Source organism: Perca flavescens, chromosome 3, assembly GCF_004354835.1.
Source record: "Perca flavescens isolate YP-PL-M2 chromosome 3, PFLA_1.0, whole genome shotgun sequence".
In the NCBI taxonomy this organism is placed as follows: Eukaryota; Metazoa; Chordata; class Actinopteri; order Perciformes; family Percidae; genus Perca; species Perca flavescens.
Genome location: NC_041333.1, coordinates 4,654,044 through 4,666,200, shown reverse-complemented (window position 1 = coordinate 4,666,200; position 12,157 = coordinate 4,654,044). Strand labels below are relative to the sequence as shown.

Here is a 12,157-nt window from a genome sequence, read left to right as displayed (position 1 = left end):
GTGTTCCTAATAATCCTTTAGGTGAGTGTAGGTGATTCAATTGTTGTTTAGGTTATAGCTGGCAGTTAAATAAGACGCACCTGAAAGCTAATCAATCAAGTATTTTCATGGCTATGTTATATTTGATGAGAAATCAAAAGACAAACATATGCCAGTACTTCAAACATGATTAAGAATTATAAATCTTTTATTGTGCATGGATCCTTTGTAGATATCATGGCTATACAGATACACTTTAGATACGCATCTATGATTATACATTTTTCCCATAACGAACATTTTTAAAGTGATATGTCTGGTAGTATGTATAGTATAACAAATTTTCATTTTGGAATGTACGGTGTATGAGGTAACTGCAAACATTAAAATTACATAAAAATGGTCTCTATTTTTGTGCATATTTTACTCATTTTTGTCGCATTTTGTCAATCTCCACAACCAAAGGTAGTAAGCCCAGGATGAAGAGGCGATAAAATGGCACACGTTGCAATCGCTATCAAAAATAGGGATTTGAATTCTTTAAATGACAAAGAGGAGACATTTGCAGAATGTCTGAAAGACCAAATCATGTAATTATCCAAGACGTTTTGCAAGATACCTGTAATTTCATTTTTACTGTTGCAACAGCAATTATCTGCCCAAAAAAAACCACTAGACTGTCAGATTACCACTGAAACCTCAGCGGTTAGAAATCTGTTACGAATACTTACACAGAGAAAAGGCAAATTTAGATTCACAGGAAGTACATGATATAACACATTTTGTATCTGCCATTTGCGTTCCAAGATTCATTAGTACTCAGGATTTATTATTTTCTCTGGAGAGTATTAACTTATATTACTTCAATATTATAAAAAAATATACTTCACACATGTATGACCTGACAAAAGAAATCAAAAGAAATCATAAGTAATACATCAAACTACTTTCCAATTTTGTCTCTCTCGATTACGTAGGTTTCCTAACAACAAATAAACGTTGCAAAAATAAAAGTAAATAAAACTAATTTTTAGAGTTTTCTAACACTAAAAGAAAAACATCAAAACTTAATTATGAAATTAAGAAAATTCTCCCGAGATTTTTTTTCCTCTCCAATTAAGGCCCCTGAAACAACTGGTATATACTTTTTTTTTTTTTTTTTTTTTTTTGCTGAGATAGATCAGCTGTTTCAGTGACACATTATGTGATACTACAACTTTTAAAACATCCAAGACACAAGAAGGGTTTCACAACCTCAAAGTGTGTTCTATAAAATGCATCACAAGACCAAGACGCAGTCAGTCGAGGCTTTTCTTTCACTAAGGTGCAAAATCAATTACTGGGGTAAATCAAATAAAAAAAAAACTAAATAAAAAAAAAACATACAGATAAGCATAAATGTTTTGTGCTGAACAACAATATTTCGTAAAGCAGCAGTATAACTATATAATAGTAAAAATAATTAGAATTCACTGTTAGTTTGGTTTTTGTTTGTTTTCTAACTTTATACTGAGCTTTTTTTTTTTTTCTCAAACTTACAGGTCCTTGTGTCGTCACTGTACAAAAATATACTAACATTTGTCCAGTCATTTTTGCATCCTTAAACATTCTGAACATCAAAAAGGTTGGAAAGTGCTAAATGAACGCTCAATGGTGTGAACAAGATTCTCATTTCGGTTTCTTTCTCTCACTAGACCCCTTAAACTCCAGCAGGGGGGGGTTAAGTCCCTTCATCTGGCCCTGAAGCCCTCCCAGCCGTGTACCTCTGTGGCACTAACTACATACAGTAGACACATCTGGAAACACCACCCACTGTGCAAACACTGGCCCATCAGGTCCCGGGATCAAATAGCACATAGGCTAATGACACACCTACATACTATTTTTGGAACACATCTATCAAAAACAGTTTCATACTGAACACATAAATGGAAATATAAATAATGACTATTTCTATACACATATATATATGCATATATATATCTATATATACTGTAATCAACAAGTACATGAGTCAAAGCGCCCCCCACCCTTTCCCAGAAATAAACCACATCCCTGCTCTTTCGGGGCTTCCTCTTCGCGCCGGAAGCTGATCAGGACGAAACAGAAATCTGAACTGAACAACAGATACCACAAAGTTGGGACGGGCCGGCAAAGGCAGGAGAGTCAGGAAGGTATCACAGGTGCCAAATAGGGGGTCACGCCCTCACTTTTTTAAACTGCTATCCAGCTGTGACTCACCAGCTGTCCCTCCTGCTGCACCCCAATGCAGCTAACGCGATTACTCTGTTGACAGCGGAAAAAAAACAATACAAGTACAAAAGGAAGAATACAAAACAACAGAGAGAAAGAGAAAAGAGAGAGAGAGAGAGAGAGAGAGAGAGAGAGAGAGAGAGAGAGAGAGAGAGAGAGAGAGAGAGAGGAGGGGGGGAGAATAAAGCTATAACCCTGCAGCTGGGTGGCGCAAACTGCTTATTTGATTACAAAGTACTGGATGACAAAAGCGATGAGGATGGCGATGACGGCAAAGACCATGAGGAGGAGGAAAGCGCACTGCTCGTCCGTCATGCTCCGCCTGGACCGGCTGGACTCGGCGCCGGCCCTGGACCCCGAGCCGGCCGCGCTGCCGCCCAGCGCCACGTCACTCCGCTGGGGGGAGAGGGTCACTGTGGGGCTGTAGGGACCGCTCAGCTCAGGGGCGTCATGGCACTGCCTGATAGCACACACCCGGAAGCGGTAGTCGCTGTTGGGCTGCAGGCTCTGGACATGGAAGGATGTGGCAGAGCCTTTGTAGGCCTGCCAACAAGAGGGAAGAGAAGAAGAAGAAGAAGAAGAAATGTGATTAAAAACTGAAAATTAGACAGGGGGAGAGTGAAAAATATGTTGTTGTTTTTTTGTATTTTACGGTGGAGTGAGATATAGTCTACTATATCGGATTTATTTGGGTCTTTTTCATCTTTCATTATCAATGTTTATGATGAGACATCACTGAGGGAATACTGTGTAATTATAGGGCTGCAACTAACGATTATTTTTATAGTCTCTTAATCTGTTGATTATTTTCTTGATTAATGGATTAGTTCTTTGGTCTCTAAAATGTCAGAAAATGGTGAAAAATGTGGGTCGGCGTTTCCCAAAGCCCAAGACGACGTCCTCAAATGTCTCGTTTTGTCACAACTCAAAGATATTCACTTTACTGTCACAGAGGAGAGAAGAAACTAGAACAATATTCATATTTAACAAGCTGGAATCAGAGAATTTTGACTCAAACTGATTAATCGATCATCAAAATAGTTGCACATTAATTTAATAGTTGACAACTAATCCATTAATTGATTAGCCTTTGCAGCTCTATGTAATGCAGATGCTTTTAGTAATCCTGAAAGCTAAACTGGACAGCAAAGCTGACAAAATGATGACATTGCCTTTCAGCTCTTTCAAGTGTCAGGCATAACGGGAAAAACAGCTAGGCCTCCCTCTTTTAGCTTTGACTATTTTATGATTTATTTGTTAGAGTTATGTTGTCTGTCGCCTTGGAGGAAGGAGGAAGCCATCTGCCTTAGCCGTTTGCCCAGCTGACACACCCACACGTTTTCAGAGGGCCTTGTAGACCTGATCTGTTTGGTTGCTAGAGTGACCCGTTTTGGATTCTCTTCATTTCAATTATGACAGTAAGCCTAAAATTGTATTCAACAATTTCCCAGTTTTTATTGGTTATGAATTGGGGATGTAATCAAACAAAGAAATCATTACTTGACCAATACAGAAAAGAATAGACCGAAACATAGGAATGGAATTGTAATGTAAAGGTATTGTTGTAAGTTATTGTAGGACCTTAAAGATTGTATGCTGTATTTGCATATCTATTTGTTTTGTAATAATATGATATTGTGAAGAAGGGGCAGGACCAAACAAGCTATTTGCTTCCGCCTGCTCCTTCTTGAACTAATCCTTTTTTATTTGTTTTGCTTTTTGGTACATTCTGATTGATTCTGTTTTATTTTGTGGTTTTAATTAAATTTTTTCTTTTGCAACATTGTTGATTGTTCGAGATAAATAATAAAATGAAAAATGAAATGAAACATATTGGAGACAAGGCCCATTCAAACTAGCAGAAGTATAAAAAAAAAATAAGAACTACACTAGCCTGCTTGGTGCAAAGACTGAAGCAAACTGCCTCTATCACTCTCCTATCCTCAGCAAATAAATAATTCCCTTTTCTTAAACATGAGCTTTGAGTCATGGCCACTGAGACTGACATTTAGGATGGAAAAAAAAAAAAAAAGTCACATGGATGGCAACCACATATTTCAACTCCCTGATTCAATTGGCATGTATGGTGAATTTAGCATAAGCCTGCAGTGGCCATTACTCACAGTTAACATGGCTGGAGGCCACTGAGAGGATTGAATGTGCTGGCAGGGGCTAGACACCTGGGATGCCTCATGGATCAATGACCTTTGCATAATGGTCAATTTAAAGCCAGCGGTGACTTATGCAGAACGCCTCGAAGCCATGGTGAAAACATTAAAAAAGGCCCTGCTGGATCCATCTGGCCACTGTGATGGATAACAGGTCAGCCGCAGGCAAAGACACCAAACACCAAGAGGGAGCACCAAAACCGCTACGCAACAACATCCATACCTGTTTAAACTCGGAGTTTCCCATCATGCACTGCAAGGTGTAGATGATCGGGTCCCCCTTCATGGGCGGCAGGGCCTCCCATGTGACTTCGCAGGAGTTGTCATCCAGGCGCTCCACTTTAGGGACTGGAGGGTGGAGCAAGAGAGCGCAGATGTAATGAATAGTACCGATGAAGGTGGGCGATATCTGCAGTAACTCAACGTTTGACAATCACAACAATCAATCGGATCAAGAAAGGGTTTCTAGGGCTCCCGGATAGCTCAGTTGGTAGAGCGGGCGCACATATGTACAGGTTTAGTCCTCGATGCAGCGGGCCGGGGTTTGACTCTGACCTGTGGCCCTTTGCTGCTTATCATTCCCCCTCTCTCTTCCCTTTCATGTCTTAGCTGTCCTGTCAAAATAAAGGCCGAAAATGCCCAAAAAATTATTTAAAAAAAAACAAACTGTAGATTTACTTCATGTGCCATAATATTAACAAGTGGAAATACAAATTTACACTAGCATCTACACACAGCAGCTCTTGTAAATGTTATAAGTGGTACACGCACGCCCTCGGTGAACAGCAGTAACTGCACACTGAGATGTGTGAAAGACTATTTTGGGTAAACAAATACCCACAACGCTATTTGGTTTGAACTCGTGCAGTGCAATCCACGAAACCTCTGGGTTAGAATTTAGAACAAACCACATTTGCTTAAACCGGTTGAAGCTTTGAATTAAAAAAAGACACCAAAAAAAAAAAAAAAAAAAAAAAGTCATATGTGCTGTGAACCTTCTGTTTGAATCAGAGCTTTGGGTGATTTTTGTTCCTGCTACAGAAACCATTTGCTTTATTACAAGATAACTTGCTTTGATATGTGCAGTGGCTCAGTGGATGAAGTAAGAGTGAGTTCTAGACAACTACATTTTCCCCATTGGGAGGGGTGCCATAACTGTGAGTCATGCTCTTCTTTAGGTAGGTGGCATTTTAAGCAAAAACAACAAAAGTAAGTGGTTGTTTTGAACTGGTAAAGTGCACTGGTAATCATGGAAAAAAAGCACAGTGGCAGGGTGAATTTGAATCAATATGTTAATAGGCTTTAAACCTAATGCTGAAACAGTTGGTCTGAATTCAAACAGTTAATGGTTGAGAGTCCACTTCACTGTTTAGGGAGACAATCACTGTTGAGTAACACTGACAGACTGCTCGAATCAAAAGAGGTGCCGCATTGAGAATAAAACCCACGTCCTCATTACGGACTTCAACGTGTAGGATCAGAAGAGGTTTCGCAGAGGCTGGATGAAAGCAGAGCACAGCGCTGAACGAGCCGACTCATGATGACAGCCGACAAGTGAATCTCGGGCTGCTGGGTCTTAATCGAACGCAAGTCAAACCTGGGTCGACTGAGGTTAAACGCTGAGCACGCTGGGTGTCTGTGTGTCAGCAGGCAGCAGCGAGTGTTTGTAAAGATAATAAGAGCTGATCTACATCAGGTAGAGATATATACTGAAATACTGAATATATATCACTACAATGTAGCACATATGAAGACATTAGAACAAATTACTTCTTTTTTTAATGGGCATTTTCGGCCTTTATTTTGACAGGAGAGCTGAAGACATTAAAGGGGAGAGAGAGGGGGAATGACATGCAGCAAAGAGGAACAGGTCGGAGTCGAACCTGGGCCCGCTGCGTCGAGGAGTAGACCTCTATATATGGGCGCCCGCTCTACCAGCTGAGCTGGCGCCCTAGAACAAAGTTCTTTACAAAAAAAATAAATAAAAATACATACACTCTGACCAAACTAAAATGCAACATCTACTGGGAAAAAGTAGTGTCAGCGCCATAGAAGCAGCGAGATATGTGAGTGCACGTCAAAGCCTGGAGACAACCAGCACAACACCACACAACAGCTGTAGTTCACGCTGCCTTCTCCTTTACGCCTCTACTGCATGTGTTCTTCTTAAAAAAAAAATTCTAAATATATGGTTTAGTTTACTCAACAAAATGTAGTTTTTTTTTTTCCTCATCTCATTATTGTTGTTGTCATAGTTAATTGAATTGTATTATCCCTGACGCTTTGGCAATAATGTTCACCTGATATTCATGTAAATAAAGCATACTGAATTAAAAATTGAATTGAGAGAGAAAGAAAGAAAGAGCTAGAAGTGTACCTTTGACAGGGGCTGGAGGAGAGCGTGGGGTGGTGAATGTGTAAACATTGGAGAAGGGCCCTTCGCCCGCCTCATTAAAGGCCTGGATGCGGAACGTATAAGAGGTAGACTCATTAAGCCTCTGGACTTTGTGTGTGTGGCATGGTCCTTTATACAAGGATATAAATCTGCAATGACAGGAACATGAAAAAAAGAGAGAGAGAAAGGATTTAATGAGCAAAAGATAACAAAAAGCAAACGAGACGAGTGACTCCTCTGTCTGGAAATATACAGTGGCATAAAGCACATCAGCAGCTGTAAAAATGCCCCATCTGGTGCATTACTTTCTACGTACCCCCCACCCTCCTTGATACAGTTATCTGAAGCTTTTGCTCAAACACCATGTCTCCTCTCTTATCGGTTTCTCTCTCGTCTGACTAATGGGCCACTGACCTGCCGCTCTTGTCCCCCATCTGCAGCTGATACTGGAGGGCGTCTGAGGTGGCGGCTTTGGCTGGGCCATCGCCCCACTTGAGCCTGAGGGTCTGGTGGCTGAAGGCGGTGCACTCCAGGCGGGGTGGCTGCGGGGGCAGGGGCTTTGTCTTCAGCTTAAAGGTGTGACTAAAGGGGCCTGCTCCCAGGCTGTTCAGGGCTTGGATTCGGATCCTGAAGAAGAGAACAGTATTTTATCTCATCTGATGTTGAGTCTCTATTAGTATTGTTAGCAGGACATTTTATGTATGAATTATGAATCCACGATGGACATTTTATTTCATTTCCCTGAGTTACCTGTAAAAATACACCTGTTTTATAATCCTTAATCAGAAAGAAATAAAGACAAGGCACCAGCCTGACGATGTCAAGACTTAGTAGGTGTGTGGAAAGAAAAATGTGGAGACACCAACTGTTTCCTAAACAGCTGCCAGCTCTTGCCAGAATAACATGGATTTACAAATGTAACTGTAATTATATTTTGCTTCAGTTGTCCCCTTTGGCATCCTTTGTTACAAAGCATCATAGACAGTTAATGTACGAGTCGTGTGTGGGTGTGTATCTTTAATTGATTTGTATCACATTCTTTGACTTGTTTGCACTGAGATCACAGTCTCAAAGCTGTTAGCTCTCATCTGAAAGGTGCAAAGCTGTGTAGCACAAGCAGAATGCAACCCATTTGTAACCATTTACGATGAGGAAGCACCAACCTGTAGCTGGTGTCGGGCTGCAGATGCTGGATGATGTGTTTGGTGACGGGACCAGCAACAATGGGCTGGCGCTCTCCGAGGTCAATCAGGTAGGACGTGATCTCGGAGCCGTGGTCACACGGAGGGTCCCAGCTAATGCCCAGGCAGGTGGACGGAGAGTAGAGTGGCGGCGGCCGGGAACCGTCATCCTCCTCTTCCTCGTCGTCATCTGCGTCCACTGGAGTCTCGAACCTTCGCAGCTCGGACTCCTTCAGCGCGTAGATGTTGCTGACGGCTGCAGGCACGGAGCAGGGCGTCTGGCACAGCACGGCCTCGCTGAAGGGCCCCACGCCAGCCACATTCACAGCCTGCACAACAGCAAAGACAACACAGTCAGCTGATCAAGTCAACTCTCACTTGGGACATAAAAGGACAGGTGCAGTGTCCATGTTTCACCACAAGGTGGCATTCCAATGTAAACCGAGGGTTTCAACAAGTCCTTCCAAGTATATCGTTTTTATTTTCTAGCCAAACCATTAAGTAAGAAATAAAATTAAATGACATACTTGAAAAACGAGGACCATATGGGTTAGGTTTTTAATCAACTGTTATGATGAAAGTCTGGTTTTATAGCTGTTTTTTGATTAAGAGTATAATATTTGGGGATGGTCTGTGTACGAGTACTGCCTGTACTGTGGACAAAATAAAAAGATAAATAAGAACATGTACAGTCCAGTACAGGCAAAAAAAAACAAAAAGAAAAACAAAATCCTAAGCAAACATATCTTTCAAAATTACAGTAAGTGGTTCAAATAAGGATTTCCATGTTCAAAAAGAGTAGGAAGAAATAAAAAAACATTTCTGGTACTACCCCCTTTTTCTTTTTTTGTACTTTTGTTAAATACAAGACAATTTAATTATTCACTTATTTATACAGTATATGTACGTATATATAGACACACATACATACATGCCTATATACATACTAACACGCACATATACACACCTGCGTACATACATGCATACACATTTTTCTTCTTTTCCAGCTTTCCCAATCTAATAGTGGCAAGTGTGGAAAACAAACACACTGCATGTGTGATAAACCGTAAGCAACCAGTGTCCCTCCTTTCCTCCATTGTAGCACAAAAAAAGGCATCAGCATGGCCTGAGATTTCAGCCTGAGCCAGACCAAAAGGACAAAGATAATGTTTTAATCCACAATCGTTTTCTTCTTTTACACACACCCTGGCTTAATTGCTTACCATCTAAAGATACATTCAGTGAAATATTCAGCACAATAGAGACACGGTCTAAATGGCTGCTATGTCAGCCCGTTCATCACAATGAAATAACCAATTGTTAAGATTATTTTACTACATTATTAAGATACAATCAGTGGTAATGTAGCTCTTATCAAGCATTCGTTAGCCAATCTCGCTTTGTCAGACCTTCCTCCACAGTGCTGCGGAGGAGGGTCTGTCTAGTCCAAACAGCATTCCGGGATGGGACAGGAACGTGCTCTGGTTTGTTGGCATTTCTTTAAACCATCCACGATCGTCATGGGCGGTGCTAAGCACCAGGCAGAGCCACGGTGCCACTGCAAAATATCCCGGAAGTGGAATATATCGTGGATACAGACTAGCTAATTATCACAGGCAAGCACACAACATCAAACCTCTGCCCGCCAATACAGCAAATCCTAAAGAGTAATCATCTTGTGCTACGCAGCTGCTAAATTAAAACTGGCTCATCACTTTGCGCTGATGTGAGAAGAACATAACATCAAAAGTTCACAAATGTTCTCCAAATAATCGCCGACCAACTAAACGCACAAGGAAGGAATCTTCAAAACCTCCACAATCTGGAGACTTCGAACTTTTCTCTGACCTACTGAAGTTAATTGTTTACATTCGCCATAATTATCTGCAAGAACACAGCCCAAACCTGTCGACATGATGCAATTTACCTTGGCTGCAATGTTTTTGGATGATTTCTATCCCAATTCTGAGTACTGTGGTGCGACACATGCATTTATGAGTGATGCATTTCCCTTTCTAACTGAGGCAGGACTGTCCACATAGTTTAATGAGGTTTTCTTAAACATAATCATTGAACACCTAACCCTGACAATGGTAGAATCACGCTTTATCCATAGAGCCACAATGCCACAGACATTGCTTGCATATTCTTATACTGACCTTGCATTAAAAAAAAAAAAAAAAACCTTTTAGGCCAACAGCCCCTCATTTAATCAGATTTATTCTCATAGACCGAAATTGAAAAATGTTTGTTGTTTCACTGATTAATTTTATTGAGAGCCCTTTGGAGTCTTACGCCTTCCCAAAAAGAATCATACTGAAATTATAACAGGGTCCGTAATAAACCCGAGCATGTGAGGGGAGTGGAGCGCTAAGAATGTATGCTCCCGAAGCTGTTCCTTCCCTCCGCTCAGGTTGTTTTGCTTAATGTTGCTCTGTGCAAAACTTAAGATTTCCCCCCCGCTTCACTCAGAATTGCTCACTGCTTGCTCCAAAATGAAAAAGAAGAAAAAAAGCTGCGTTGTATTTATCAAATGAACTGCACTGTGAGCGGTACCGGAGCTAAATCAGAGCGGGATCCAACGGGACATAAGGCGACGCTCCAACTATTGAAAAATCTGCTCTGCGCTCCATCCAAACTAATTCCTTGCGCCACCGATGGGATCAGATGAAAATTAGCCTAGTCTTCATGAAATAAAGAAAGTGTTCATTAGTGCTCACCTGTACCCGGCAGAAGTAGTTTGTTGCAGGCAGCAGCCCCTTCATTTCATGACTGAGCCCTGGTCCACTGTAACACACCTGCATGCTGCCCTCAGCAGCTCCCCACTCCAGACGAAACTCTGTCACCGGAGCTCCGTTGCAAGGAGGGGCCTGGAAGACAAACACCAATGAGAATGCCCACCAGCACTTAAACTGATGGCACAGTTTAAAAATAATAATGGAGCCCCGTCGGGACTTCAAGGAGACCGGAGGATTTTCTGTTCTGTTGTTTCTCCGTCATCTCTGACTCCAGTAGTGGCCACGGTGTCTGGAAAAGTCAAGCTGCAGGCTATCGGTAAGCTAACGTTACACTGTGTCTTTAGCTGCATGCTACCAGCCGGTAAGCTACGCTGTGTTTGTTTCTTCGGACGAGCGCAAGTAGGCGGGGGTGGAGAGAGAAAAAAAAATACTGGGGGAATCGCCAATCCTGCTTTAGATTTCGGCAGTCCAAATCGAGCAAAGCTTATTTGGATCAATTTTCGATTTCAAATCGGAATCATGACACCCCTAATAATGCAGCTGCCTATCCATGATGCATGTGATATTATAATTTATGTATGTCAGTGGGGGAATGGAGCTAGTCTTACCTCCCAGCTCACAACAACACAGCTGGGGGATTTGCACGTGGTGGAGGCAGCCTTGCACTGCTCAGGGGCCCCGGGGCCGGTTGAAACCTCACAGCGCTCCGAAAGAGGTCCAAACTATTTGCACAAAAGAACAAAAACAACTGAATACAACAACAGCAAATAATCATATTACACTTTTTAAATCTGATTTAGCGAGAGAGGGTTGAAAGCATGTAGCAAAAAAAAAAAAAAAAAAATCAATCTCTTCTTTTGTTAGTGTTAGATCCGTTTTGACAGTCTTCTTACCCCAGCCTTGTTGGCTGCCTTGAGCCGGAAGCTGTAGGTTTTGCCAGGCATTAAGCCTCCCACGGAGCAGTCCAGCTCTGGACCCTGGTAAACCTCCCTGCTCTCCTCAGACTGTGGCCCACTCACTTCTACACTGTAGCAGGACACTGGGCTGCCTCCGTCTACCTGAGGGGGACCTAAACAAAAGCGCAGCCGGGGTTTATAAATCAATATACTTTTAAAAAGGGTTTTCCAAAAAAGAATAATACAGTATATACACAAAGACAAATGTGCAAACAGGAAAAAAATAATACAAAGCTCACTGCTTTGAGGTAGTTTTTCTAGGCAAATAAATGCATCAACAGAAGCTAGGAAACATCCCACACAGATCTGAGTTGGAGAGGAATGACTCACCCCAGCGCAGTTGCACCTCCCTGGCTTTGGGCTTGCCCACCAGCCGAGGGGGCTGGCAGGGCCCTGGGGGCACTGCAGGAGTCTGGACCTGCAGGGTCTCCGACAGCTTGCGAGGGAAGACAACACACCAATTAAGACCCAGAGAAAATAACAAATT

At 41.9% G+C, this 12,157-nt stretch overlaps 1 protein-coding gene across 4 annotated transcripts in view; it reads right to left on the bottom strand.

Moving 5' to 3' along the window:
* Positions 1 to 169: 169 nt before the first annotated feature.
* Positions 170 to 12,157, bottom strand: part of fndc3a (fibronectin type III domain containing 3A) — a 65,890-nt gene continuing 53,902 nt past the window's right edge. For all 4 annotated transcript variants that reach the window (XM_028570616.1, XM_028570645.1, XM_028570625.1 and 1 more), the window contains 9 exons: positions 12,001 to 12,106; positions 11,608 to 11,783; positions 11,323 to 11,436; positions 10,697 to 10,846; positions 7,959 to 8,305; positions 7,210 to 7,422; positions 6,778 to 6,944; positions 4,624 to 4,748; positions 170 to 2,775 (listed from right to left, as the gene is read on the bottom strand). In XM_028570616.1, the coding sequence (XP_028426417.1) occupies positions 2,452 to 2,775; positions 4,624 to 4,748; positions 6,778 to 6,944; positions 7,210 to 7,422; positions 7,959 to 8,305; positions 10,697 to 10,846; positions 11,323 to 11,436; positions 11,608 to 11,783; positions 12,001 to 12,106 (1,722 nt within the window). In that variant the 3' untranslated portion in view covers positions 170 to 2,451. The remainder of the gene's footprint in view (positions 2,776 to 4,623; positions 4,749 to 6,777; positions 6,945 to 7,209; positions 7,423 to 7,958; positions 8,306 to 10,696; positions 10,847 to 11,322; positions 11,437 to 11,607; positions 11,784 to 12,000; positions 12,107 to 12,157) is intronic.